The sequence below is a fragment of the Bubalus kerabau genome, chromosome 1 (genome assembly GCF_029407905.1).
Source record: "Bubalus kerabau isolate K-KA32 ecotype Philippines breed swamp buffalo chromosome 1, PCC_UOA_SB_1v2, whole genome shotgun sequence".
In the NCBI taxonomy this organism is placed as follows: domain Eukaryota; kingdom Metazoa; phylum Chordata; class Mammalia; order Artiodactyla; family Bovidae; genus Bubalus; species Bubalus kerabau.
The window spans coordinates 7,208,450-7,236,331 of record NC_073624.1 but is presented as its reverse complement, the minus strand read 5'-3'; the positions used below and the strand labels follow the sequence as shown (position 1 = coordinate 7,236,331).

The following is a 27,882-nucleotide window of genomic DNA, read 5'->3' as shown; positions in this document are numbered from 1 at the left end:
GAGATGGGACCACCCCCGCCCCAGACCAGCCTGTGGTCACCCCACTATATCTCCATGGTCTTCCCCCTGTAACAGAGCTGGGCACAGGGAGGTGGGGAATGAGACAGGAACTGGGTGTAAGGAGTTTCCTACTTTCAGCTGCCATCTTACGTTTCCTGTGGACAGCCCTGCAACAAAACTTCTCCTCTGCCCTGGTTGCCCTACTGCCCTCAGGGGCCCAGTCACCGCCAGCCCCTGAGGACACTGTCCTAGCTCCACTGGGAACATCACAAGTGCTGTCCCTGGTCATCGGACTGCAGAACCTCCTGGTGCAGGTAAGGCCCTTGCCAAGTGGGACCCTGGCAGTGGAGCCTGCTTCTCCCAGGATGACGGCAGGAAGGGGTAACTGCCTGTCAAGATCCTGGTATTCCCACCAAGGCCTGGAGAGTAGATTGATTGGTTTTAAAGTTACAGTGACAGAAAAAAAACTCAAATTGTCTCATAACTGAGAAGTCCAGGGGCCACAACTGGCTTTAGGCACATCTGGGATCCCAGAGGCTCAGACAGTGTCATCAGAGCTCTATCTCTCTGTCTCCTGGCTCTGCATTTCTCTCAGCTTTCTTCTCATGGGATGTCAGGATAACCTAGAGCAGCTCTTGGCCTAGATCCTTCTGGCAGAAAAAAAGTTTCTCTTTCTCAGTAGCCCCCAGAATTGAGTCTCATGAGCCTGGCTTGGTAATGTGCTAGTCACTCTGCTTGAAACATGGGGTGCTCTGATTGGCCTGGCTTGTGCCTCTCCTGTGGAGAAGGCAATGGCACCCCACTCCAGTACTCTTGCCTGGAAAATCCCATGGACGGAGGAGCCTGGGGGGCTGCAGTCCATGGGGTCGCTGACGGTCAGACACGACTCAGCGACTTCACTTTCACTTTTCACTTTCATACATTGGAGAAGGAAATGGCAACCCACTCCAGCGTTCTTGCCTGGAGAATCCCAGGGACGGGGGAGCCTGGTGGGCTGCCGTCTATGGGGTTGCAGAGAGTCAGACACGACTGAAGTGACTTAGCAGCAGTGCCTCTCCTGAAGGATGGGGCATATGGTCAACTCTCCGTAACTCACATGGACTGAACATAAGAGAGGAGTGTTTCTGCAAAATAAAATTGTTCTCAGAAGAAGGAGAAATGGATCCTAGACAAGCAAAAAGTGTCCAATCTTGAGTACCTGGGAAAAAGTTAGACGTGCCCAACTCTTAGCTGGTTAAGAGTTAAATTTTGATTGGAGAAGGAGAAAGGACACAAGGCCTAGACTTAGGGGTTGTTAGGGAGAATGTTTCCCCTGTTATGCATTTCATTAAGATATTCACCACTTTTTTGTGCTAACTCAGTGCTTAGCACTCATTAGATAGTCTGTACCCATATCTCATCAAACCCTCTTAGCAACCCAAGTAATCTTTTTATCCCCACTTAGCAAAAGTAAGTAACCTTGGCCAGGATCCTGCAGACTGTAAGTAGCCAAGCAAGTATTCAAACCCAGATCTGCCTCATAACTTAACCTCCAGGTTGCTGTGTTCCAAAGGATAGCATGAGGAGAACATAGGATTTTTTTTTGTTGGTGTGTTACATTAAAAAAAAAAAATCAGTCTTATTGAGATATAACTTACATGTAGTAAAATTCACTGATTTAAGTGTAATTAGATGAGTTTTGACAAATATATACAGTTTTGTGAAGACCACCACAATCATGGTATAGGTTTCCAGCACCACAAAAAGCTCCCGTGTATTGCTTTGTAGTCAGTCCCCTCCCCATCCCCGACCCTTGGCAAACACTGATCTGCTTTCTGGCACTACAGTTGTACCATTTCTAGAATTCCATGTAAATGAAATCATACATTATGTTGCCTTGTGTGTCTGTCTGCTTCAACTTAGCTTAATGCTTTTGAGATTCATTCATACTGTTGTATCAGTACTTCATTTCTATATATTGGTGAGTAGTGGCCTAATATGTGGCTATACCACAGTTTGTTTATCCATTTACCTACTGCTTCCCTAGTGGCTCATATGGTAGAGTCTGGCTGCAATGTGGGCGACCTGGGCTCAATCTCTGGGTCGGGAAGATCCCCTGGAGAAGGAAATAGCAACCTACTTCAGTATTCTTGCCTGGAAAATTCCACGGATGGAGGAGCCTAGCGGGCTGCAGTCCACGGGGCCACAAAGAGTTGGACATGACTGAGCGACTAACAACACTGATAGCTATTTGGGACTTCCAGACTTTTGGTTGTTATGAATAAAGACTGAAGTACAAGTCTTTGTGTGAATATCCATTTTTACTTCTCTTGGGTAAAATACCTAGGAGAGGGATTGCTGGGTCAAATGACATATTAGTTTTCTGTTGCTGTGTATCTACACACCACAAACGTAACTGCTTAACACAGCACGCACTCGTTACCTGACAATTCTTTATGTTGGAAGTCTGGGTGGGCTTAACCAGGTTCTTCACTTAAGAGTCTCACAAGGCTGAAATCAAGTTATTGCTCAGGCTGGGTGCTTATATGGGAGATCAAGGAAAGAAACACTTCTTTCTCAGTTTGGTGTGGGGGGTGCTCTTTCATCTCTTTAAGGTTGCCCCTATTCTGTCTTACATGGCCCCTCCATCCTCTAACCAGCCAATGCATGTTGAGTCCTTCTCACACTTCCAGTCTCTCTGGTTCTTCTGCCACTAGCCAAAGAAAACTCTGCTTTTAGAGAACTGGTGTGATCAGATTGGACCAACCCAAACAATCTCCCTTTTGCCATATAATGTAACCTAATCACAGGAGTAACATCTGGGAGCAAAGGTCATGGGGCCATCTTAAAATTCTGCCTACAACATATGGTAAGTGTATGTCTATAAGAAATCATCAAACTATTTTCCAAAGCGGCTGCACCATTTCGCCTTCCCATCAGGGGTGCACAGGAATTCTAGTTGCTTCACATTTTTGCTAATACTTAGTATTTATTGTCAGTCACAATTAGCTATTGGTGAGCATGTGGTGTTATCTCAAGGTGATTTTAATTTGCATTTCCTTAATGACTAGTGATAATAAGGTCTTTTCATGTGCTTATTAGAGCATAACATTTTGTTTGGTAAAAGGTTCTGCTTTAAGAAAAAACCTACCCACGCTGACTTAGATAAACTGCAGGGCTCTTACAGCATCTGTAATTTGTGAATTGCATGAGGAGCCCCAGGGCCCACTCTTTTCTGGAACAAAACAATCTGTCAAATGTTGGTAAATCATCAGTATACACACTGTGATGTGTGTGTGAGTTAGAGGTGAAACCAACAAACGTCTTGATTTTCTACAGAGCCACATCCCCAATCTGAAATCCAATTGTTTTGAAAACCAAATGTTTTTTCTTGGTTGGCAGCGAAATCTGATGTGTACGTCTTTGGGTTTTGTTGTTTCTTTGCAGAAGGACCCTCTGTTGTCCCACGCCTGTGTTGGCTGCCTGGAGGCCTTGCTTGACTATGTGCATGCCCGGAGCCCAGACGTCGGTACAAACCCTCCCCGTTCTCTAATGTTCCCATGGGGGTGGTTGGAGGGAGCCAGCACCTGCCGTGACACCCTCCCACCCCAAACTCCCATTCCCTGTTCTGTGATTCACACTCTTCATTTTTTTTGGCTTGCGGGATGTCAATTCCCCGACCAGGGATTGAACCTGAGTCATGGCAGTGAAAGCCCAGAATCCTAACCACCAGGCCACCAGGGAGCTCCGTGATTCACATTCATCCTGTTTAATTCTTTTTAAAAATACTGCAAGGGCACTGCTATGTCCATCATACAGATGAGGACACTGAGGTTCGGGGATGTCAAGCAACTTTCCTCACATAGCTCTTGCATGGCAGAGCTCCTCCCACATATAATGGTATATACGGTCTCCCTGTGCCAGGCAGCATGGGTGCATAGAAACCCAGGAAAAAATGAAACCCCTGGAGTCAGCTTGTCCAATGCCTTGCCTCTAGTGGAGCAACCCATTTTTGAGCCAATAGAAGAAAGTTTTCTTTATCAGTGTTCCATGGCCTTTGGAAAAGCAGCATTAACAACATGGTGACTGGTGTTTCCTATAGCCCTCCATGTGGCCTGCCAGCCCTGGAATCGGTTTTTGATGTTTACTCTCTTGGAAGCTGGAGAGAATTCCTTCCTCAAACCTGAAATCTTGAGACTTATGACCCTGGTAAGTGTAGAATGGATGTCTTGTGGTCTGAAGAATGTCATCCTCCAAGAAGGTAGAGGGGCTGGGTGGGCCTTCACCCTACAAGAAACCTGCTTAGAGAATTCCTCTAAATGCCCACATCTCAGCCCAAAAGACCTGGGCATTCTTTCTTATTCACTCACTAATGAAACATTGACCAGAGCCTGCCCACCACATGCCAGATCCTGTGCTAGCTACCAAAGATGTCAGTGAGCCAACTGTTCTTTCTTAAGGGTCCCTCAGTCTAGAGAAGGAGATAGACAAGGAAACTAAGACTTAAAATATGATGTTATTAATGGAAGACTAGAAGATAATACTAAGTGCCTAGAACACAGTAGGTATCTACTGAATAAACAATAAGGCAGTGAGCCTGTGAATGATAGTGAAACAGATCAATGAATAACTCAATGGTTGGTGTGGGAACCCAGAGAAAAGGAAATTTGTTGTTGCTGTTGCGCTGGGTCTTCATTGCTGCACGTGGGCTTACTCTAGTTGCAGCGAGCAGGGCTACTCATAGTGCATGGGCTTCTCATGGCGGTGACTTCTCTTGTTGCAGAGGACAGCACAGGGTCTAGGCACACAGGCTTCAACAGTTGCACCTCGGGGGCTCTAGAGTGGTGGCTCAGGAGTTGTGGCACACAGGCTTAGTTGCTCCACGGCATGTGGACTCTTCCCAGACCAGTGATCGAACCTGTGTCCCCTGCATTGGCAGGCAGATTCTTACCAGTGAGCCAACAGGGAAGTCCTGATAAAAGAGTAATTGTTTCTGCCAGAGCTGGGAGGGACAGTTAATACCTGTTGTTGTTCAGTCACTCAGTTGTGCCTGACTCTTTGCTACCCCATGGACAGCAGTATGCCAGTCTTCCCTGTTCTTCACCATCTCCCAGAGCTTGCTCAAACTCATGTCCATTCAGTCATTGATGCCATCCAACCATCTTGTCCTCTGTTGTCCCCTTCTCCTCCCGCCTTCAATCTTTCCCAGCATCAGGGTCTTTTCCAATGAGTCAGTTCTTCACATCAGGTGGCCTAAGTACTGGAGCTTCATCTTCAGTATAAGTCCTTTCCAATGAATATTCAGGATTGATTTCCTTTAGGATGGTTTGGATCTCCTTGCAGTCCAAGGGACTCTCAAGAGTCTTCTCCAACACCACAGTTCAAAAGCATCATTCTTTGGCGCTCAACCTTTATGGTCCAACTCTCACATCCATATATGACTACTGAAAAAAACAGAGCTTTGACTAGACAGACCTTTGTTGGCAAAGTAATGTCTCTGCTTTTGAATATGCTATCTAGGTTGGCCATAGCTTTTCTTCGAAGGAGCAAGCGTCTTTTAATTTCATGGCTGCAGTCACCATCTGCAGTGATTTTGGAGACCAAGAAAATAAAGTCTGTCCCTGTTTCCATTGTTTCCTCATCTATTTGCCATGAAGTGATGGGACCGGATGCCATGATCTTAGTTTTTTGAATGTTGGGTTTTAAACCAGCTTTTTCACTCTCCTCTTTCACTTTGATTAAGAGGCTCTTTTGTTCCTCTTCGCTTTCTGCCATAAGGGTGGTGTCATCTGCATATCTGAGGTTATTGATATTTCTCCTGGCAATCTTGATTCCAGCTTGTGCTTCATCCAGCCCGGCATTTCTCATGATGTACTCTGCATAGAAGTTAAATAAGCAGGGTGACAATATACAGCCTTGATGTACTCCTTTCCCAATTTAGAACCAGTCTGTTGTTCCATGTCTGGTTCTAACTGTTGCTTCCTGACCTGCATACAGATTTCTCAGGAGGCAGGTTAAGGTGATCTGGTATTCCTGTCTCTTTAAGAATTTCCCACAGCTAGTTGTGATCCACGCACTCAAAGGCTTTAGCATAGGGAGGGAGAGTTAATGCCTATATATCGTTAATAAAATTAAGAAACCACTCAGTAGTGAAGGTACCATTTTGCCCGAGCCTTGAACGATTAATTGATAAGGAGAAGGGAAAGCATAGCGGGCACCAAGGTGAGAGCAGCAGGTACACAAGCACAGGGTGGCGGGCGGGGGTGGCCACATGCAGTCCAATGTGAGAGGCAGGGCTGTGGGGCCCGCAGGGCCAGCTCTCAGCGTCTCGCAGTCCTCATGACTTCACTGTCCCAAGACAACCCTACTTGTGCGTACCAGTGCTGAGCTCCTTGAAGACACAGTTCCGTGTGCTTCAAATCTGTGTCCCCAGCCCAGTGCTGGGCATGGCAGGGACACAGGAAATGTTTGTGAATGGAGGAGATGCCGAGTCACTGCATGCTTGGCTTCTCTCCCTGGCCCAGTTTGTGCGGTTCCGGAGCAGCAGCATCCTCTCCCAGGAGGTGGGTCATGTTCTGCAAGGCGCAGCTTCGACCGACCTCTCTACCCTCCCTGGCTCCACACTCCAGGCACTGCATGGCTTCTTCCTGCAGGTGAGTGGGGAGGGGATGCCATTTAGCCACTGGGATGCCAAACCCTCTATACCATCTTCTCTTGGGGCAGGGTGGGAAGGGGGAGCTCTAACCACAACAGCCAATGGGAGGTCAGGAGTGCAGGGGGTGGAGGGCAGAAAGGGCCTGTGTGGAGTGGGCACTGAGAAAGCCTGTCTTTCTTACCCTCTTTTTTCTCCAGGTCCAGAGCATGGGCCTCTTGACTGACCACAGCATGGCCCAGACCCTGCAGGCCTCCTTGGAGAGTCTTTCCCCCAGGGCCTCCCTGGCCCAGCCACCCCTACAGGACATGCTGTATCCTTTCTTGCATCTTGGAGCTTTGGCCTGTACATGGTCACCCAGGCTATGGGAGGCCACGGCATCATGCTTCCGAGTAGAGAGATACCCTGTCTACAGCCCTGTCCTTTTAAGGCAAGTAAGGGTCAGTGAGAATAATTAACAGTGGGAGCAGTGACAATGACTTGTTCTGTTTGTTAAGTTCCTACCAAGGACCAGTCATGTAACATGCACTGTATTGAATCCTCACAATAGCTAGGGGTGTTAATGCAGTAGTAACTTAGATCAGAGAGGTTAAATGACATGCCCGGATCCACACTGATAGCATCAGGATTTGACCCCAGATTTTACCATCTCCAAAGTCTTATCACCAAACTCAGAGGGAGGTACCCCTTCCCCAGGAGCTTTGGAGAAAGTTGCCCAAGCCCAGTTGGCATAGATGCTGCCCTGAGTGTAACATGGGGGAGGGTGCTGGGTGACTGGCAGGTCCCTGAAAAAACCAGGGGCTATGGCAGTGGTCACCCGCCCTCTGAGGGTTTGCTCCGATGCTCCAGAGACACTTGGTCTGGAGGTGCGTGGGGTGGGGGTGGGGGTGCCTCTTCACGACTCTCCTTCCCCTTTCCATGGAACAGTTCCCTCCTTGATGTATAGTGACTACTGAGCTCAGGCATTCAGGTCCCAAATTTAGAGTCCATCCCATTATTCTCAGGAGCACCTCTGCTCTTGTCTGTTTTTGCCCTTTTGGGCCCAAGAAGCATGGTTCTCCCATGGTTGGCCCCACCTCCTTGCTGTTCTCCTCTCATGATTGTTGTCAGCTGCCTGGGAGAGGTGTCTGTATCCCTGTCCCACATCAGAGACTGACCCTCTGGCCGGATGCCTAGAAGCAGAGAGAACTGAGACCCGGAGAAGACAAAGTCAGGGCACAGTGGTTTGGGGGAAATGGGTGAGAACTGCAGCCATTCATCTGGGGCCATTTACTCCGTCACTGGAACAGAATCAGGAAATAAAGTGAAACACTCAGATGCCTGTGTGGGCTCTCCAAAATCATGTCACTTTGCACTTACCTGGGCTCCCTCCAGCTGGTTCCTCAGCTAGGATGGGTGGCCTCCTCAGGGAGAGGGGGCAGACGTGTTCTGGTTACACCAGCTGGTCGCCTCAGTTGAAGACATCAGTCAGGCTATCTTTGGGGCAGGAGAGGCAGAGAGAGGCCACATGTTTGGTGCTGCTGTGATCCAGGTGCTCTGGGATCAGTTTATCTGCTGCTTTACTTCAAGTCAAAGTGGAGAGAGGTACAATATCCAGGCAAGGAAAGTGAGCAGGTCAGAACTTTCTCAGCCTTCTTAACTAAAGAGCTGTTCCAGCTCATCTCCTTCCTAGCTGAAGCAGGTCCCCTGTGTGCCTTTCACTCCTGGCTCTCCTTGGAGCATGTAATTGTGCACCCAGTTCTTCCAATGTCTGCTGTCCACAACTTCCCACTCCTGTTCTGCGCTCAGCTCACCCAGAGTGTCAGCTCCCTTACCGACTGTCCACCAGGGCTCTCGTGGAAACTCAGCCACTGTTCATCAGTGCCAAACAGTAATAGAAACTCAGAGATAGAGTTTTGGGTGAAGTAGAAAAGGGTAGCTTTTATTGCTTTGCCAGGCAAAAGGGGCCACACTGGGCTAATGCCCTCAAGACTGTGATTCACCCTGGAGGGGGCTAGTGAGGAATTTTATAGTCTTCAAGGGGTGGGGCATGATCCATGGACAGTTCTCAAATCGGTTGGCATCAAGATGAAGTTTCAAGTATCATCAATTTTCTGGTTTCAGCTCGTCAACGGCCTATGGTTCTTGTGGGCAGCAGTTTTCATTTGGTGGGGTAGGGTGGGGCGGGGGTGGTCTGCTTCCTGTAAAAACAATTTAGAAATGTGGGTCAGACCTTTATATCTTCCAGGGAACTGAGAGTTGGGTGATTCTGCTATGTGGCAGAATTATAGTCTAAACTGTTACCAGTTCCCTAGTCCAACAGCTATTCTTTGTTTCTACATCTTCGCCTTTCCCAATCATTAATGCTAGAGTCAGCGTTTTACTTCAAAAGACAAGGATACCGGGTTGTACACGGTCTCGGAGCTCTCCTCGGGTCTGTCTATACTGATGCTGTACAAAATCATAGACCAGGGGAGAACCCAACGAGCTTGGTTTAGAATTTCGTGGATCGAAGCGGCGAGCAGGGGATGTCCCAGCTCTGCATTGCACATTACTTAGAAAAGGGGGTTAGTACCGACCCACTAAACTGATTTTGACAAATACAGTTTGAAAAACACGCAGCTGACAAAACAGTTTCAGGGAGGGCGCTAGGAAGACCGTCCTGCAGGGATCACGGCGTCAGTGTGCTGATGCGCCCTTTCAGGCTATTTTCTCCAAACCGACCTAAACACGCGACAAGTGCGCTAGCGGACCGGCAAGGTGGGCGGGACCGGAATCCCACGGACCTCAGGCCCGGCAGATGCCTCCGCCTACTGGGCGGGGCCGGAAGTGAGGTCAAGGAGCGGCCGTCGCGGCCTGCGCTCGTTGGTCAGGAGTGGCACGGTGGGCGGGGACAGTAATCGGCGGTCCGTGTGCTGCTACTTGCGGGCATTCTATGAGAATCCACGGCTCTGCTGGTCGCTAGTAGACCCTCGAGTCTGTTGCTGCCTGACTCCAGTCCCCCCCGCCCGCCTGGCCCGGTAGGTACGGCGAGGGCCGTGGGCAAGCAGACACCTTTGGAGGGCGGGAGGAGGGACCGAGGGCCCAGAACTGGCTACAGGGGGTGGGGTGTGGGATTCGCGGACCTCATTGGAAAGACTCCCCTCTAGGATCTCTAAAGGCACGGGTGGCATCCTTGGTCTGCAAGCCCGAGTGGCCCGCTCAGAACCCACCACCAAGTCACCTCTCTCATTTCCCACTTCTTCCCCGCTTCAGTCATTACCGGCCATCTGATATTCCCTGACTCCCAAGTTTCGCCTTAACCAGGGTTTGGTTCCCTTGAGTCTGGAATATGACGGTGGAACGTAGGGCTCTGGATGAGCTTGAACTATTTCCTCACATTCTATGGGCTTCAGTTGTCTGATCTGCACGGGACAGAGTTGGTTCTCTGGTTGACCTCTGTGAGCGGTCACTGTCAAGAACTGAGCATCTCTCCCCTGAGGCAGGTGTCCCGGTAGAACAGTGGCCAGCTCTGAGATAGCCTGTTCATTAAGACTCTTAGTTTAACTGGAAAATCTATGAGTGATCTGTAAGTGATTTGGGCAGTCACCTCATTTTTCTGTGCATTCATCTACACGTTGGTAAAATTGGGCAGCTGTCATCTGAGTAGAGGCCTCCTTTGACTGCTGGTTTTAATATCACACTTATGCTGACTCCCTCTTATCCTTCTGTGCTTATTTTACAACTTTGTTGGCTGTCTCTTAACCCTACTAGAGATAGAAGGATGCAGGGAATGTTGTTCCTGCTGTATTCCTGGCTCCAGAACATTCAAGGAACATGAAAGTTACTCGGTAAATAGTTGGGGAATGTTGCCTAGATAGAAACAGGTGTTGCTTGTGGTGCCTGTGGTTCCTAGGAGAGTAACAGCCGTCTTACCCCAAAACTGCCTTGCCTCCCTTCCCACCCCGCACCCTTCTTCCTTTCTGATGACAGAAGTCAGGAAAAGCAGGAAACCCTACAAATTTCACGTTTTTGACTCCCTGGGCCTCCTGGAAGGCCAGGGTGGGGGAAGTGAGGGGGAAGGATGTTGACCCTCCTTCCTCAGGCACAGTGCCTCACCCAGGTCTCTGTCTCTGCAACAGGGAGATGACCTCCTTATCCTCATTTTGCAGTGAGGAAGATGAAGCTCAGAGAGGCTGAGCAGTTTGCCTTCTGTAGGTCCTGAAGTCAGGCACAGCCAGGGCTCCAGCACAGGGTTCCAGACCAGTTCTCTGAGCATCCCTGCTGTGCTGACATTTATCTTTCTTCCTCCCATCATTCCATGTCTTCACCATGTGTCTCTTGGTCTCTGGCCCTGGGCTAGGGACTGGGGCTTCAGGGATTCCGAAAGCTGGCTTCCCGGTATTTGGAGGCTGTGTCATGTCAGGGGAAGTTGCTTTTCAGTTCACTTTCTGTTTTATATAACACCAAGCTCTGGATCTCACCTTCTTTCACTGGGTTGCTCTCTTAGCTCCAGAGTCTTGGATATGGACCTTCTTCAGTTCCTGACCTCCATGTCTGTCCTGCTATTGTCTGGAACAGGAGTCACAGACACCCTGAGGACCTCCCTGGACCCGAGCCTGGAGATCTGTATCCTTTGGGGTTGGAGGTATTTTAGAGGGATCTATAAATGAGGTCTCTCTGTACCCACAGTTGCTTGGGGGATTCCAGGGTAGAGGAGGACCCACCCCCCTCAACCAGTAGAAATTGGGGAGAAAAAGTAATGCACTCTAACCAGATCTTGATCAAGTCAGTTCCCTTCTGAGCCTCAGTTTTCCCATACAAATTGAGAAGGCAAGGCATATATTTCAGGACCATGAGGACCCTGAGGATTTTACATGTACCTAGCACTTTCTGTGTGAGACCCTGGGTGGAGACCAAATCCTGGCATTTTGGGCTACCGCTAAAAAACCGGGTCTTGAAAGAGTGGAAACTCATAGAGAAGGGTGGGAGGGCACCCCAGGCAGAGTGTACTGTGTGAGCAGAGGAGCGGAGGTTTTGGGAACAGTGAAGGGTTGTGGAAGATGGTGGAAAGACCACAGGGAGGGAAGGGGAGGGCAGAAGCCAGGTCCTGACAGTTGTATTCAGGCTGTTGCGTGTGGAATCCTCTGTGAAATAATGATATGTTGTGGGATTCATATGCTTCTCAGACAGCTTATTAATTCTCTGGGAAGTCCCAGACATGCACATCTATGCCCCTTGCAGAGACTTGCTGGCCAGGAATGGGCCCTCTGGATCAGGACCACTGGATTGTCCAAGCAGGAGAATTGGTGCCAGCTCCTTAACTTAATGGTGCTCAGACAAGAAGATGTTTGAGGTGAAGCGGAGGGAGCAGCTGTTGGCACTGAAAAACCTAGCACAGCTGAACGATGTCCACCAGCAGTACAAGATCCTGGATGTCATGCTCAAGGGGCTCTTTAAGGTGCACGCAGGCAAAGGGCAGCTCATGGCAGGCCTGGTCTTTGATCTGGGCACTGATGGATGAGTAGAAGTTCCCCACGGGGATGGTGTTCAGTGAAGGGGAAGCGAACCCACAGAAGATTTGAAATAGGGCCTCAGTAAACAGGGCTGGGGCTGGTCTGGAAGACCTTGGCAAAGCCACTCAGCCCAGGCGGGCTTCCCTCAGGTGCTGGAGGACTCCCGGACAGTGCTCACTGCTGCAGGTGTGCTCCCAGATGGGCCCTTCCCTCAGGACGAGAAACTGAAGGATGGTATGGTCTTCCCCCCACTGCAACCTTGATCTTCTCCAGCTGCTCCTTCCCTCTTGTTCTTGTCACTCTTCTTTTCCTCTCTGGGAATGCCCTCTTGCAGCACCTTCAAGGAGTCTCTTGGGTGGTTGGGCACTCAGTATAAGATTCTCTGAGTGTTTCTAGGCTCGTTTCAGAGCCAGGTTCTGTATCCCTGACACACATACATTACGTAGTGTTGTCCTGTGCTTGGGGCAGGAGAATCAGGGAGGAGCCTTTGCCCACCTCCAGTCCCGCAATCCTTGCCTTCACCACCCTGACCCTTCTGGTAGAGATGGCAAGGGTGGTTTCCATTTATAGAAGAAAAAAACTGAGGTCTATTGAAGTGACTGGTCCATGGGAGCAGTTACCAGCACTCTTTACTGCTGTTCTAAAAGCCTTGACCTCCTTAAATCCTTTTTGAGACAAGGTGGGACCAACATAAATAAAAGAATATTCTATATCCCTTCATCTCCTCTTCCAGGAATTTCTCTCCAGTGGTAATTTCTCCCCATTAACTGGTTACATTCTAACAATAAAGTGTGTTAGGTCACACTGTCTGAGACAGGACAGAAGTAGCCTTTACATATTGAATGCTGGGCAGATACCATCTCTAATCTCCACTGTAACTGAAGAAGGCACCATCAACTCCAGTTTCCAAGGGAAGGAGGACAGGTGGTTTGCCTGGCTCTTACCTATAAACCTAGTGAATTCCTGAGTTCTTTGTGATTCAGGATTGTTCTGAAGCCCAGAGGTCCCTGCCCCACTTGTCTCAGACCCAGCCTGGCATATCTTTGGAGGAGTCCCCTTATCTCTTTGTGTGGTCTGGCCAGTGCTGGTAAGGACGTGGGCCTTATCTATGGGGGTCACTCAAATAGGCCTCCCCACCTCAACCAGGGCTGGGTGTATAGTTAGTATTCTTCACGCTAGCCTGGGTCAGGGGAACCTGCCACTGTAATGGACACTAAACTCAAACTCATCTGTTGAATAAAAGATATTGGTGGAAAAACTGACCAAAATCAAATAAGGTCTAGGGATTAGTTAATAGTGTTGTATTGATGTTAATTTCCTGTCTTAGATGGTTTGTACAATGGTTATATAAGGATGATAATATTAGAGGAAGCCGAGTAAAGGAATTGTGTGGTGTATTATGTAAGTCTAAAGTTATTTCAAAATAAGAACTTAAGCATTTAAAATAAAATTGGACATATACTAAAAAGAAAACAAGCCCTGATGTGTTCCCTGGCCATCCTAACAGAACTGACCCCTCACAGACACTAGTTAACACCAGGGCCCAGCTCTGGACATTATGGTACCAAGTTGGGGAGGTTAGACCCAACAAAGCCTCATGGGATGCATATGCCTCCATCTGTGCAATGGCACCCCTCTCTGGTCTCCATGGCAAACGAGTCTTCTGAGCTGCGAGGTACGGGAGAAGAAGCATGTCCTTTGGAGTCAGGCAGACCTAGGTTTGCAGCCCAGGTTTGCTGCTCACTAGCTGTCAGCTTCAGTTTCCCATGTGTGAAATGGGAATTACAGCCACATCTCACTCTGAAGGTGGTTTTGATGATTCGGTGACAGGAATCCCTCAGTACTCACTGCACATGTGGTCAGCCTGTGTGCAGCAGGCACTGTTCCCTTCTCTGGTTAGTGGGCTTGTCGCTGTCCTCTGGAGGGTGTGTAGGGCTGGCCAGGAGGCTGCAGAGGGCCATCTCTGCCAGCCGCTCACCAGAGTCCTCTCGCCAGCTTTCTCCCAAGTGGTGGAGAACACGGCCTTCTTCGGCGACGTGGTGCTGCGCTTCCCGAGGATCGTGCACCACTACTTTGACCACAACTCCAACTGGAACCTCCTCATTCGCTGGGGCATCAGCTTCTGCAACCAGTCTGGCGTCTTTGACCAGGGCCCCCACTCACCCATCCTCGGCCTGGTAAGGACTGGGGCGGAGGAGGTCCGGGAGCCCTCTATGTGATTGCACCATGAGCCTGCTTCAGTGGGGCCTGAATGTCAACCCTTGGTTGCATTTTCTGTGATAAGCCTCGGGCCACCTTGAGGTGCCATTTCAAGGGCTTCTGTGTTGACCTTGGTGCCTGGGGGTCATCACCTGGCCCACATCCATCCCAGCCTTGGAGGGAATGGCCTGCGGGTGAGCAAGATGCGGGAGAAGGCAGAGGATGACTAGCTTTTCCTTATCCGCAGATGGCCCAGGAGCTGGGGATCAGCGAGAAACACTCTGACTTCCAGAACCCATTTAAAGTAGACCGCACAGAGGTGAGCTGCTGGGGCCTGTGGCCCTGTCTGCACTGTGTCTGCCGGGCCCTGGGAGGCCAGGACCAGCAGGAGCAGCAGCACCTAGAGTGGAGTGTGAGGGCTTTGGACTTGGAGCCAGAAATGCCTGGGTCTGGGTCTAACCTACCTCTCACTCACTGGTACCTCTGGGCAAGCTGCTGGCCCTGTCTTAGGCTTAGCTTCCTCTCTGTCCATGCAGGGTGAACCTCAGCTATGAGGGGCAGTCAGGGGCTATGAAGACGTCCATCCCAGGACACAGTAGGCACTGTTCACACCAGGTGAATGGTAGGGAAGCCATGGGAGGTCAGGCCCTGCTTCTCTGCCCTTGAGCCTACCTAACCAGCTTTCTGTCCCACGTTTCTGCTCGTGTTCTCATCCTAGAGCTGAAGTGGGCTCTGAGGGCTGGAGGCCGCAGGGGGAGCAGGACAGACAGCAGAGGGGAGGGTGGGGTCAGAGTGGCCGGGCAGGAAGGGCTGGAGGACTGGCCTCCACAAAGGACAAGCTCTCCCCAGGTGTCGGGGGGTACTGCTGAAGGTCTAGGATTTTGCTGCTGTTTCATGGATGCTGACAGGTTAGAGACATCAGAGTTCATTACAGTGAAAGCAGTTGCTGTTAACCTGGTCATACGTGTTTGCCTTATTTCCCAAGTCTTGGTTGGGGGAGAGAGGTGAAGCAGAGGGGTCCAGACAGATGCCAGTGGGTTTGTATCAAGTTGAGGAACACCAAGCTTGGGAAATCCACCACCTTTATAGTGAACAGAAGCAAACCTGGTCTTTGTTTGTAGACAGACATCACCTCATCCTTCAAGGTTGCTTTCTGTAAGCACAACCTGAGAAATGGCCCAGGTACAGAGGGGTCAGGTGTACCCAGCAAGAATGCAGGGACGCTCAGGGCCATAGAGAGGATTCTATACACACTCCCACCACCACCACACACACACACCAGTCCATCCACCAGCCCTGTGTGTCTTGGCTTAACTAACATTTCTACATGAATGCCTTATTCCGTATCATAATCTGATCCGAAGAGACTAGGACCACGTTTGTTTAGTTCGTCTAAGACTGCTGTCAGTAGGACTGTAACTAGCAAGATGAGGCCACGTGCAGTGTTGATCTTAACCATATGCTCCAGGGTCCTGAACTCAACCAGCTCTGATAAGTCCTAGGGGATCAGTAGATCTTATATTAGAAAATCAGGATGTCATCTGAGACCAATCTATGATCTCTTAGTACCCACACAAGAGTTTAGACTGAGCTGCTGATCTTCAGTGTCATTGCTAGTGGCTACCAGGGCCAGTTTGTGTGTGTGTTCAGTTGCTCAGTCATGTTCGGCTTTTTGCAACCCCACAGACTATAGCATGCCAGGCTCCTCTGAGCATAGGATTTTCCAGGCAGGAATACTGGAGTGGGTTGCCATTTCCTTCTCCAGGGGATTTTTCCAACTCAGGGATCGAACCTGCATCTCCTGAGTCTCCTGCATTGCAGGCAGATTCTTTACCACTGAGCCATTGGGGAAGCCTGATACTGGGGCCAGTAGGTAGACCCAAAGCCATCTTCATCTGCATCGGGGAGGCATTCCATGGTCCACTGTCTCCCACTTGATTTGGGTCACCACTGCATTGTTTGAGCTAAACAATGGGGGCAGTGTTACCATGGAGTTTAGGAGTTGCTCAGTTGCCTCAGTTGCCCTATGTGGTATAACCCAAGGTCGATCAGGGATCAGGACAGGCGGAAGGATTCATACCAAGATTGGACTGAGGCAAGGTTGTACTGGTCTGTGTGTCTGTGCGGGGTTACTTCGGGAGCTGCCTTTGATGGCAGCAGGCAGAGCCAAATAGTTTCGCAGTGACCTCGTCTATGTGAATTTTCCTGTCACGTGGTTGAGAATGACACACTGGACAGTTGGTCTGACTCAACTGCAGCTGCCACTTGGCTTGCACGAACCCTAGGATTGTTTGGCCAGGCGGCAGTGCTGGCCTGTAAGGGACAAAGAGAATTAATTGTTCCACATGCCTCCTGGGGGCTAAGGCAGTCCCTCCCTAGAATATTGCTGCAAAATCAACATGTCACATCCCAGGACCTATAATTTCACTTTTCTCCAGTTATTCCCTACTTTTACCTAGACTTTTTGTCTGAAAGGGTTAGAAGTGAGTGGGACAAGAGCATTTTTTGCAAAATTTTCACAGACACCTATTTCCCATCTTGGCCCACATGGGCCACTATAAGGGGACTTGGCAAGGAGTGTACTTAGCCAAGTGGTCATTATTATTTTTTTGGAGAAGCGGGGTGTGCCATGTAGCATGTGAGATCTTTGTTCCCTGACCAGGGATCGAACCCATGCCCGCTGCAGTAGAAGTGTGGAGTCTTAACCACTGGAGTGCCAGGGAAGTCCCCCAGGTGATCATTATTCTGATGATCTTGGGCCATACTGTTCCATCCAGGGTCTCTAGGTGGTTGAATCAGAGATTCAGAGTCCTCTGCTTTATGTCAGTCCGTGGTGGTGGGTGTACTGCCATATCTAGTACAGTGACACGTATAGGTGGCAGTGCCAGTCAACTGGGCAGTGTCGGCTCGATCAGCAGTTTGATTCTGGTCAGTCTCATCAGAGAATTAGCTATGGGCATCTAAACGAGCGACCCAGACTGTCCTGTTGTCAACCACGGTTTGTTTCCACAGGTCATGGCCCCCGAGAGGGATGGCCATGTGTGACCTGCCAGTTTGCAGGCTGCTTATCTGCCAGACCAGATGGCTAGGACGCTGACAACAGTCAGTAAGAATACAGCATGCCTGGTCGCTAGAAATACCATCTAGGCAAGAGTCACGGCTTTTAATTCAGGTTGTTGTCTTACTGGACTTTATGACAGTTGGTCTCCCAGCATCATCCCTGGGGCTGGATGGCTGCTGCTGCCCATAGAAACCCACCCCCAGGTTGGTGATTTGCTGGGAGGACTGAGTCCTGTGAGTCACTGGTTAATACTCCTGTGTGTTGTTGTCCTCAAGGCTCTAATTTATTACAGTGCAAGGATCCACAATAAAATCAGCAGTAAAAAAGGTAAAAGGCTCCTGGGATGAAGTCTAAGGGAACCTGGACACAAGCTTTGACGTGTCTCTCCCAGTGGAGTCACACTGGGCACACTTTATTCCCCCAGCAACAGGTTATGAAAACATGTGTGAGAAGTCATCTATTAGGAGGGCCGGTTAAAGACGCAGCACCCAGAGGTTTTACCAGGGACCGGTCACATAGGCACCCTCTGCCTGCTGCTGCTGCTAAGTTGCTTCAGTCGTGTCCGACTCTGTGTGACCCCATAGATGGCAGCCCACCAGGCTCCACCATCCCTGGGATTCTCCAGGCAAGAACACTGGCTTGGGTTGCCGTTTCCTTCTCCAATGCATGAAAGTGAAAAGTGGAAGGGAAGTCGCTCAGTCGTGTCCGACTCTTCGCGACCCCATGGACTGCAGCCCACCAGGCTCCTCCGTCAATGGGATTTTCCAGGCAGGAGTACTGGAGTGGGGTGCCATTGCCTTCTCCGACCCTCTGCCTAATACATACCAAAATTCCACACTCCAGAAGGGAAGCACGTGTTTGTGGCATAAACCACACTTTTGTACGGTTTAGGCACAGGGCGCCACTCTTATCAGTCAGGGTAATGGAAATCCCTCCCAGAATCCTGGTTCCCAGACACCAGCCAAGGGCCAAGTTCCGAGACGCCACCCAAGGGCCGGCCTTAGATGCAGGCCCTTCAAAGGAGAGCAGTCAGGCCAGCTTGGTTAAGAGCACCATTAGCGCTTCATTCAGGTGAACAATCAGTGGCGTTCCTGAGTAGAGGAACCTCTGACTCGAGGGCCCTGTTGAACTAGTGGCTTTGCTTCAGGTGATGGAGTGGGCGATACGCTTTTTCACACTAGCATAGCTGCCTCCCCTTCATGTGAAACCAAGATGACACACCCGGCACTGCGGCCTGCTGCCACCACAGCCCTGATAAACAGCCTGGACAAGAGCAGCAGGACTGATTCTTGGTGTACCCGGCAGGGACACGCAGGCAGGCTCCAGGCTGTGGCAGGTTGCCTTTCCCAGCGCGGGCTCTCATGGAGATGTTTTCCTGCTGTGATGCTGGCTCTCCTTGCCCTGTAGATCATGAAATGAATGCCTCTCCCACAGGAGGTGGGCCTCAGAGAGAACAGGCTCCAGAGAGGTGTGATTTAGTGTCATCGTAATATGCTCTGCTTGGATATAGCCGTACAGAAGCAGCACACTTCCCTTCTCATCAGCTGGGGACGGTCCCAAGATTTTACTCACTTTTCAGTATCCAGTGTAGACCCCTCCGCCAGCACGTTTCTGAGATGACCTTTTTTTTTTAAAGGTCATCTGTGCTCTATTGCGCAGCACCGGCCCCTCGTGGAACCTGCATTGTAGGGCTCCTGGGAGGCCAGCCCCTGCCCCCACCCCAAATACCCCGGTCCTGCCTGGCTCCCAGCCCGGTGCAGGGTGGATGGGCTGGGGGACCAGAATTTCTGTCCATGAAGTCCACGCTGGGCTCAGTCCTGGCCTCCTGGGCCCCTGGGGGCTGGACAGGGTGGGCGAGGTGAGATGGGAGAGCCCCCATCAAGTTCTCTGGGGCCCAGGGCCTATCCTGGCAGTTTCTTTGAGGTATCCACTTGGGGAGGCCAGCAGCAGCCCAGGTTTACTCAGCTCGCCCCATGCACTGCCTCCATACCAGTGGGTATTCTGGGAGGGCCCCTACTTATGATACTAGAGCCAGCTTGTATCAGGCTTTGGGCTGGCCACTGTCCCCGTCCAAAGGGAGCTGGCCCTCTCCCTGCTGTTCAGATGCTTACAGACTGCTGGGGAAGGTACCAGAGGAGGACAGTCCCAGTCGAGCGTGATCATTGGAACCAGTGGAAGAGGGAAGTGTCATGAGCCATGGGACCCATGAGAGGAAACCTGTGGAAGCAGGTGGCCAAGGCTCTGGGACAAGTAAGAGTTGCCGGGTGGACCATCTCAGGGAAGACCTTCCAGGGAGAGGGACTGGCTTGCATGAAGGCTCAGAGGCAGAGCGCATGCCTTCATTCAACGTTTAGTGAGCATCTGCTGAATCCCAGCCACCAGAGAAGCCCTCCGGCTCTGCCCACCTGGGAAAGGCATTCTGGTTAGAGGAGACAGACAGTCAATAAAAAATCCATGGTAGATGGTGACAAGGGTGATGGAGGAAAAGGCAGAGGCACGTGGTTAAGGAATTCCAGGGATAAGGTGAGGATATCGTTGCTTTTCATGTGACTTGGACACAGGAGGTTCCAACTGCAAAGACCTGAAAGCAGCAAGCAAGCCAGCCCTATCTCTGGGGGAAGAACTTTCCAGACTGGAGGGGCAGCGAGTGCAAAGGCCCTGAGTTGGAAGCGTATTTGGAAGGGCAGGAGCATGGGAAGGGGAGGTCAGAGTTGTAGTCCAGATCATAAGATCCCTTGCAGGTCTTTTCCAGGGCTTTGGTGTTTACTCCGGGACCCAGAGGAGCAGGGCCAGGGGCTCTGACTTAGCCCTTTTAGGGGTCAGCCTGGCAGCCGCGTGGCAAATAGTGTGAGGACCAGAGTGGAGACAGATCCTGGTGAGGAGACCGCTGTGCTGGTCCGTTTGGAGTTAACAGTGGCTTGAACCAGGGTGACAACAGTGAGGCTGTTGGGAATGGTGAGATTTTGGTTCTGTTTTGAAGGCAGAGCCAGTAAAATTTACTAAGGAAGCAAATATGGAGTGAAAGAGAGGCATTAAGGATGACTTGACAATTTTGGAAGAATGGGGTTGCTGTTTTCCACCAGATGGGCAAAGTGGTGGGGCGAGTTTGAGGGCTGGATTGGGGATCAATGCCTTGTTTCTGGACCTAATGGGCATCTGAATGAAGATGTCAAGGAGGTAACTGATTTTGACTTGACTGATGTCAGGGAGGAGGACTAGATTTCAGGGGAGAGCTTATGAAAGCCAGAGCTGCAAATGTGAGAGTCGTGCCGATGACAGACCATGTCCCATCACTCCAGGGGGCAGGGGGACGGGGCAGATAGAGCGGTGGTCTGGGATGGGCCTGCAGTTAGAGATGAGAGAGTGAGGAGGAGCTCACAGAGCACCCCAAGAGGGATCAGTCAGTGGAGTAGTAGCAGACCCAAGAGAGAATCAGTTCCCTGAGGCCATGTGACAGGAAGGAGAGTGGACGTGCCATCGGACGCCGCTGGAGGGTCAGGAAGGTGGGGCTGGGAATTGGCCGCCAAACTTAGCAGCGTGGAGACCAGCCCTCAGAGAGCTGGGTAAAAGCTCTTTTGGTCAAGTGGTGGGGATAAAAGACTGAGTTTCAAGAGAAGGAGATGAAAGGAAGTAGACTCATCCCATCAAATACAGCTGACTCTTTTGAAAAGTTACTCTCTTTTTTTTGTTTTTAATGTTAGTTTCAGGTGTGCAGCATAGTGATTCAGTATTTTTACAGGTTCTACTCCATTAAAAGTTATTACAAGACAGAGGCTGTAATTGCCTGTGCTGTGCAGTATATCCCGGAGAAGACAATGGCACCCCACTCCAGTACTCTTGCCTGGAAAATCCCATGGACGGAGGAGCCTGGTAGGCTGCAGTCCATGGGGTCGCTAAGAATCGGGCACGATTGAGCGACTTCACTTTCACTTTTCATGCATTGGAGAAGGAAATGGCAACCCACTCCAGTGTTCTTGCCTGCAGAATCCCAGGGACGGGGGCGCCTGGTGGGCTGCCGTCTGTGGGGTCGCACAGAGTCGGACATGACTGAAGCGACTTAGCAGCAGCAGCAGCAGCAGTGCAGTATACCCTTGTTACCTATTGTAAAGAGATGTGTTTTCAAGGGGAGCAGACCCAACGGGAGACTAACTGGAGGAGGGCGTGGGTTCCAGGGGATATCTTAGTCGGATGGGAGAGCAGAGTGAACAGCATTTGCATGTTGCATGTTGAGGGGACCCACCCATGGCAGGGGTGGGGAAGAACCCCCGGTGTAGGGGTAGGAGAGTCACTGGAGCCTCATCCCTGAAGAGGTGAGGAGGGAGAGAAGGGCGAGCTATTGCCTGGGGGAGGGGTGGCCTTGCCTGGAAGAGCAGCGTGGGCACAGCAGCATGGGTCCGTGGGTGTGGCGGAGGGGGCTCACGGAAGCTGTCTCCTTAGCGTCTCCATTCTCTGTGAAACAGGAAGCGAGGTCACGGTCTGCGAGTGAGGAGGGGAGAGAGATGGAGGCTCGAGGAGAAGGTCTGTCTAGGAGAGCAGGACAGGGAGTGGACCAGGGCAACATCCTGGGTTTCCAGGCAGCAGGGAGGGCCCGCTGGAGGTCAGCATCCGAATTTAAAGTAGGCATTAGCCAGGCCCAGCTGGGAGGAGAGCCAGGAAAGGACTAGGCGTTGTTTCTCTGCTGACCCAACCTGCTGGGGCTGGAGGGGCCAGGATCTCTTGACTGGTCCTTCCCCAGCCAGAGTCAGAAGATGGGGTCCTCTGTGGCCCGAGGGGTCTGCTGGCTCCTCCTTGCTTCCCAGGAGGATCCGAAGTAACTGGTAGGGATAGGAGGCAGTGTGATCGGGGAAGCACAGGGCAGGGAGCTTGGGAGGCTTGGGGGCTAGTCCCAACTAGGACTAGCTGTGTGACCTGTGCAGATCATTACCCTCTCTGGGCTGCACTTCTCTGGCTTCATCCCATCTTCCAGACTTGTGGTTCAATCTAACACAGTAGGTGGATTACTCCACAAGGTGGAGCTCCTAGTTTGTTATTAACGTCTGCCTTGGCCAACATCAGATTTACCATATGAACAAGTAAAAGGGCATATTTCCCAACAGAGTTATCTGAGTTGTGGATATTACTGTATTTCATACTCTAACATGATTCATTCATTCATTAAAAAAATACATACTAAGCGCCACCTGTCGGCCCATCAGACCACACTGGGGGCTTGTGTCACAGTGAGCGGCACCCCACACTATCCACCTGTCCTTGGGGAGAGAGTGATCCAGTGGGGGCAACAGGCACGAAGCAGGTGTCACGGAAGCAGGTGGTTGCAGGGGAGAAGCACTGAGAAGGAACCGGAGGAGACAGCCCCAGCCGGGAAAGGGCAGGAGTCACCCCAGGGATGGGGACCGCTGAGCTGCAGCTACTGTGGCAAAGAGGGTGGGGACCGGGAAGAGCATTCTGGGCCTGGGGCACAGCATGTGCAGAGGGCTGGAAGTGGGCACAAAGGAACCCAGGAGCCAGAAATGAGGGGGGAGGAGGGGTGGGCAGGGTGGGCCTGCACATAGAGCTGTGTGGAGAGTCAAGGAAGGGTTTCAGCAGGAGTGCGATTTACATTTTGAAAATATCTGATTGCAGCGAGGAGAATGGCTTCAGAGGGACCAAAGTGGGTGTGGAGAGACCCTGGGATGTGCCGAGGTTTATCAGGAGAGGTGTAGCGGGGTGGTGGTGGGGTTAGTGATATGATAGGTGAGACAGAAGAGATGGGTTTGAGACTTAGGGGTTAAAATGGGCCAGACCTTGGCAATGGACTGTGATGGGTTTGGACCTGCGGCTGGGGAAGTGGGGGGTGGGTGGGGGTGGTGCTTGGTCTCTGCCCTACTTGCTGACTGGGATGTGGGACTCTGCTGTTCATGAGGACACGGACTCTGGAAGGGGACTGGGTTTTGGGGAGATGGAGCCATGCTGAGTTCGGGGCACATGTGCACACACGTGGAGGTGTCAGACAGGCATTTAGATAGGGAGATGCAAATCTGAGGGGTGACGGACTGTAGAGGTGCGACAGAAGCCCTGGGTTCAGATGAACCAGTTTGGAGAGTCGGGGAGGAAGAGCTGAGGGCCTGGGGGTTGCCCCGGCCAGAGTCCCATCCTCCTCCCGCCCGGCACACCATATGTTCCTATCTTCTCACTGGGTACCACCCTGCACCCACTAGGGAAGCCACAAGCCTGGGCATCACTGTCATCTTCTTTCCATCTCTTGCCAGGTCTGGCAGTTTAACCTCTAATCCAGCTGCTTTCTATATACTTCCTTGCCTACACCTTGCAGCTTGTCCGCAAGCAGTAGGACCCCTGTTGTCTTACGCTCGCTGACTGCCCCCTCCCACCAAAGGTTCTGGGGGCCCATGGTGGGTCTTGGGCACTCAGCCCCCTTTACCCCGAGTGCAGTCTGTCGCTCGTTTCTCAAATGTGCTGTGCAGGTTCAACACCCGTCCCTCTTCCTGGAATGTCCTCTTCCCTTACCCTGTTGGCTTGGCAAGCTCCTGCTTAATCTTTTGAGACCCATTCAGCAGTTTTCCCCGAGCCCATTTACTAGCTCCATGTCCGTGGGCTTCCCCCAAGGCCAGGGCCTGTGTCTCAGTGACCTTCCTGTACCCACAGCCCACAGCAGCCTAGCTCAGAGCACACTCTTTGCTGCCAACTGACCTAATAGACCTCTCTGCTTTTCCCCTCAGTTCATCTCCAGCACTGACCCTTTCCAGAAGGCCCTGAGGGAAGAGGAGAAACGCCGGAAGAAAGAAGAGAAGCGGAAAGAGATCCGTAAAGGCCCTCGGATCTCAAGATCACAGTCTGAGTTATAGCCCTGGAGCGGGCCAGGGCTCACGGGACCAGGAGGCGGCCAGTTGGGAGGAAAAGGACATTGCAGAAGCGTAGCTGATGGTGAGCGCTGGTGCCTTCAGAGAGGAGGCCAGAGTCTGCTTGGCCCCCTGGGGCTGGCTCCGAGCCCTCACTGAAGGGACTGGGCCACAGAAGGCTGGACTTCCTCCCAGGGACCTCCTTGGAGGGGTGCCAAGGGATCTTCCAGAGGGCGCTGTTCTGCAGACCTAACCCTGTGGAGATACTGGGGGAAGCAGGAAGGATCCTAGGCTGGACTCCCTCCCCCACGACCGTGGGTTAGGACCGCTGGCCCGCTGGCAGCCGCTCCTCATGGGGAGGCTGCAGAACTAGGCTCTGACCCATGTGCAGAGGTGTCATGCCTGCTGCTGGGCCCACTGTGTCACTGAGTTGCTGGGCACAGGTCCTAGCCCCCTGCAGAGAAAATAAAAGCCAGCAAATGCTCTGGGCTGACCGAGGCTGGTTTGGGCCCCAGGGAGATGTGAGCCTCTCCACAGAGCAGGTAAAGGGGGCCTGGGCAGGGGGGTCCGGGGCCCTCAGCTGTAGAGACCACCTTAGAGAATGTTCTGCCTACCCAGGAGGAGCCTCAGGCCCTGGCAGGGCAGCAAAGCAGAGGCTTGGCTTCGGCCTCCTATTCACTTCTCAGCACCGTCCTTGATGAGGGGTCAGTGTTGGGAAGGGACCAGAAGTACCCTTCCTGGGAGGGTGTTTAGCCCAAGACAGTCTTGGAGCAGCCTGATCTCTGTCCTCAGGTATTGAGGGACAGTCATTGAGCAGGCAGGCCCAAGGAAGAATCAACTTGTCCTCTCTGGCAGTGCAGGGAGCCCCTGGGCCTGTTGGGGGCGCTGTTGGGGAACAGGCTGGAGCTCTGCAGGAGGCTGTACTTTGTAGCGAAAGGGCTGCTCCCAGGATGGATGGGCCAGACAGCAAGCCCCCTGTGTCAGGAGGCCTGTAAGCAGAGACCAGGGCCAGGGGGGTGGGGGGCTGCAGAGGGACTCAGGACCTGAGTAGGCAGCCACCCTTCAGTCATGCCCTTCCCAGGCAGAGAAGGGAGGGGCTCGGGGGAATTCTAGCTCTGTCTCTTGACTTTGCCAAGCCAGGGAAGAGACACACAGCTATCCCCAATATCCTACCACTAACGGAGCCCAAGGGAGACCCAGGGTCTTAGCCCATCAGACTTGCTGAGTGACCCTGGCCCACCCCTTCCCTGTGCTGTGGCTTCATTGGTGTAATGAATTTGATAATGCCTGAACCCTCTGCCCAGCCCTAAACTGCTTCTCTGAGGTTGGGGCCTGGTTTCTCAGTGACAAGAGCCCTTCTCTGGTGGTTCTTCATTCATCCCAGAGATGTGGTGAGCGCTCACTGTATGCACAGCCAGAGAGAGAGGGGCCTAGTCTTAACCAGTCTTCACTTCTGCCCCATTTTAGCACCTTTATCCTCTGGAACTCTTCCTTCTACACCTTCATTTCTCTCTGTCTCGGTTGATGCCTTCCTCTCCACCTTCCATGAGCCCACGTTTTCCCCTCTGACACCTTAAAAGGTACAAACAGAACCACTCTGCTCTCTTCCTCCCTGGGCAGGTCTAGCTGGGAGCTGAGGGAACAGCTGCAGAGTGGGAGGCACTGTGCCCACTTACCTGACCTGATGTTCAGGCAGCCCTCTGCAGTAGCTTACTGAGGCTCTGTGATGGGAGGGGCATTGAACCAAAGTGAAAGTACGTGGTATGGTGTGCCAGCAGACTACCCCCTAGTGTGGGAGCCCTGCGAGAGCCACTGAATGGTGGAGTTGAAGGTGGCACTGTCCAGCTCAGCGCCTGGCCAGAGCAGGGCAGCAGGGTTTGGTTTTCTGTTTTAAGGTGAGACTTCTATCATCTATATCAACTCTCCTGCATGTAAACAATGAAAAGAACATTTGTGTCTCCCCTACCCTCCCCATAAGGTACTTTGCTATACATGTTGATTATAAAAAGTAATTTTAAGTAACACTGATATGCCAAGAAGAAAGTATGATTCACCCTAATCTCACCACTCCATAACCATAACTGACGCTCAACTGTTGGACCTTCCATCCTTTTTGCCCTTCATGTGCACACAGATCACATGTGATTTTTCAGTTACCAATACAGTAGCTACCTTGTATGAGCACTGCGTGTGAAGCCTTATCCATGTGCTGGCTTGCAGTAGCTCCTCTTGCCTCAGGGCCTTTGTTTGCTTTGTGTGTTCCCCTGGCTATACCAGATGCAGTTGTCACCACAGAATTTTAGGTTTCCTCTTAAATATCAGTGTCTGTTTAATTCAACGGGCTGGAAGCTCTCAGAGGGCAGAATCTGTCTCTTTGCCTGCCACAGAGATATTCAATAAATACTGTCAAATGAGTGTGCAAGTGATCTCACTTCATCTTCACCACTCCAAGGGGGCACTGTTCCCCTCGTTTTCTAGAGATGACAAAAATGAGAAGGAAAACAAAACAAGACAGAAGTTATTTAACCAGCCCAAAGCCACAGGGTTCATAAGTGGATCCATATGTCCATATGGTTATCTCCACCCAACCTGTGAACTCAATTTTAAGTTTTGACCACCAAGCAACTGCTCTCACCAACTAGTGAGACAGCTTTTCCCTTTTAACAATATATTGTGAAAGTCTTTGTCAATAATATACATTTGATATCTATTGTATAGATATACAATAGATATACAATAGATATCTATTGCATAGATATACAATAGATATACATGGCATACGTTTAACTATGCCATGGTATTACATTGTGTGGATGTAATGTATTCATCAGGTCCTTATTGAGCTTCCCAGTTTTTCCAGGTTACAGGGGATTCCGTGATGAACATCTTTGAACACATGTGCTTGCGCACTTCTCGGAGCACTCGTCCTTTTATTCCTTAGTATAAATTCCTAGAAACCTGCACATTTGTTTACATCGTGACCAGCTGCGAGGTGGGGAAGTGAGGTGGTTGAAGAAGTGGGAATCCGTGGGTAGGTTGCGCCTCAGAATCTCTGCGGAACTCTTTGTCAAAATGTCGTGCTCGCACCACACCCCTGAAGCCCTGTGGTGGTTCCGGGGCACTGGCACTATCTTAAAGGACTGCAGGAGATTCGGAAGTACCCAGGGGGAGACCGCTGGAGTAAACACGTGGTCGCGGCAGATGCAAAGGCGCAGAGTTCATAAAACAAACGCTCCGCACTCGGGCAGTTCGCGAGTCTCCGTAGAAAGGCTTGGGAGGAACGTGATTAGAGACCATCTCCAAACTCCTCGGGGTGGGGGGGGCCCAGTGTTGGTGGTCCAGTTTTGATTCTGCCCGCTCCAGTGGGCTGGGCAGCGAGGCGGGGGTGGGGTGGGGAGAGGAGGTTGACAGCTGGGAGGATGACGTAATGTGCTCCGGGGGGCTCCGAGCGGATGCGGGGCGGACGGCGTTAACCCTTCCACCCCTAGCAGGTGGACCGAGTTAGCTCGCGGAGCCAAACCAAGAGAAAAAAGAACGGTTCCTTTAATCATGGGGGGAAAGGAGGTTGGTCTAAGGACCCGGGGGACTCGCTTTTCGTATTCGCTTAAGAGCCGCCAGAGGTGGGGCCTCGCTATGCAAATCCGAGCTGCTGATCGTCGACGCGCCATCACCCCACGCGCC

At 51.4% G+C, this 27,882-nt stretch overlaps 2 protein-coding genes across 4 annotated transcripts in view; both read left to right on the top strand.

The window, feature by feature from the left end:
* Positions 1 to 7,944, top strand: part of MEI1 (meiotic double-stranded break formation protein 1) — a 56,889-nt gene extending 48,945 nt beyond the window's left edge. Inside the window, exons 26-31 of the mRNA XM_055566291.1 lie at positions 139 to 314; positions 3,427 to 3,508; positions 4,082 to 4,188; positions 6,504 to 6,632; positions 6,832 to 6,944; positions 7,742 to 7,944. Coding sequence (XP_055422266.1) covers positions 139 to 314; positions 3,427 to 3,508; positions 4,082 to 4,188; positions 6,504 to 6,632; positions 6,832 to 6,944; positions 7,742 to 7,787 — 653 coding nt within the window. The 3' untranslated portion in view covers positions 7,788 to 7,944. The remainder of the gene's footprint in view (positions 1 to 138; positions 315 to 3,426; positions 3,509 to 4,081; positions 4,189 to 6,503; positions 6,633 to 6,831; positions 6,945 to 7,741) is intronic.
* A 1,475-nt stretch (positions 7,945 to 9,419) lies between these two features.
* Positions 9,420 to 26,615, top strand: CCDC134 (coiled-coil domain containing 134). 3 transcript variants are annotated; one of them, XM_055566284.1, is made up of 7 exons: positions 9,420 to 9,630; positions 11,100 to 11,218; positions 11,929 to 12,050; positions 12,255 to 12,339; positions 14,101 to 14,282; positions 14,552 to 14,623; positions 14,841 to 14,900. In XM_055566284.1, the coding sequence occupies exons 2-7, from the start codon at positions 11,116 to 11,118 to the stop codon at positions 14,856 to 14,858; spliced, it is 582 nt and encodes a 193-aa protein (XP_055422259.1). In that variant the 5' UTR covers positions 9,420 to 9,630; positions 11,100 to 11,115; the 3' UTR covers positions 14,859 to 14,900. The 3 variants fall into 3 exon arrangements, with proteins under 3 accessions (XP_055422259.1, XP_055422252.1, XP_055422247.1); XM_055566277.1 differs by lacking the exon at positions 14,841 to 14,900 and adding an exon at positions 24,082 to 26,615 and having other exon boundaries at positions 9,425 to 9,634; XM_055566272.1 differs by lacking the exon at positions 14,841 to 14,900 and adding an exon at positions 24,082 to 26,615 and having other exon boundaries at positions 9,427 to 9,630.
* Positions 26,616 to 27,882: the final 1,267 nt, after the last annotated feature.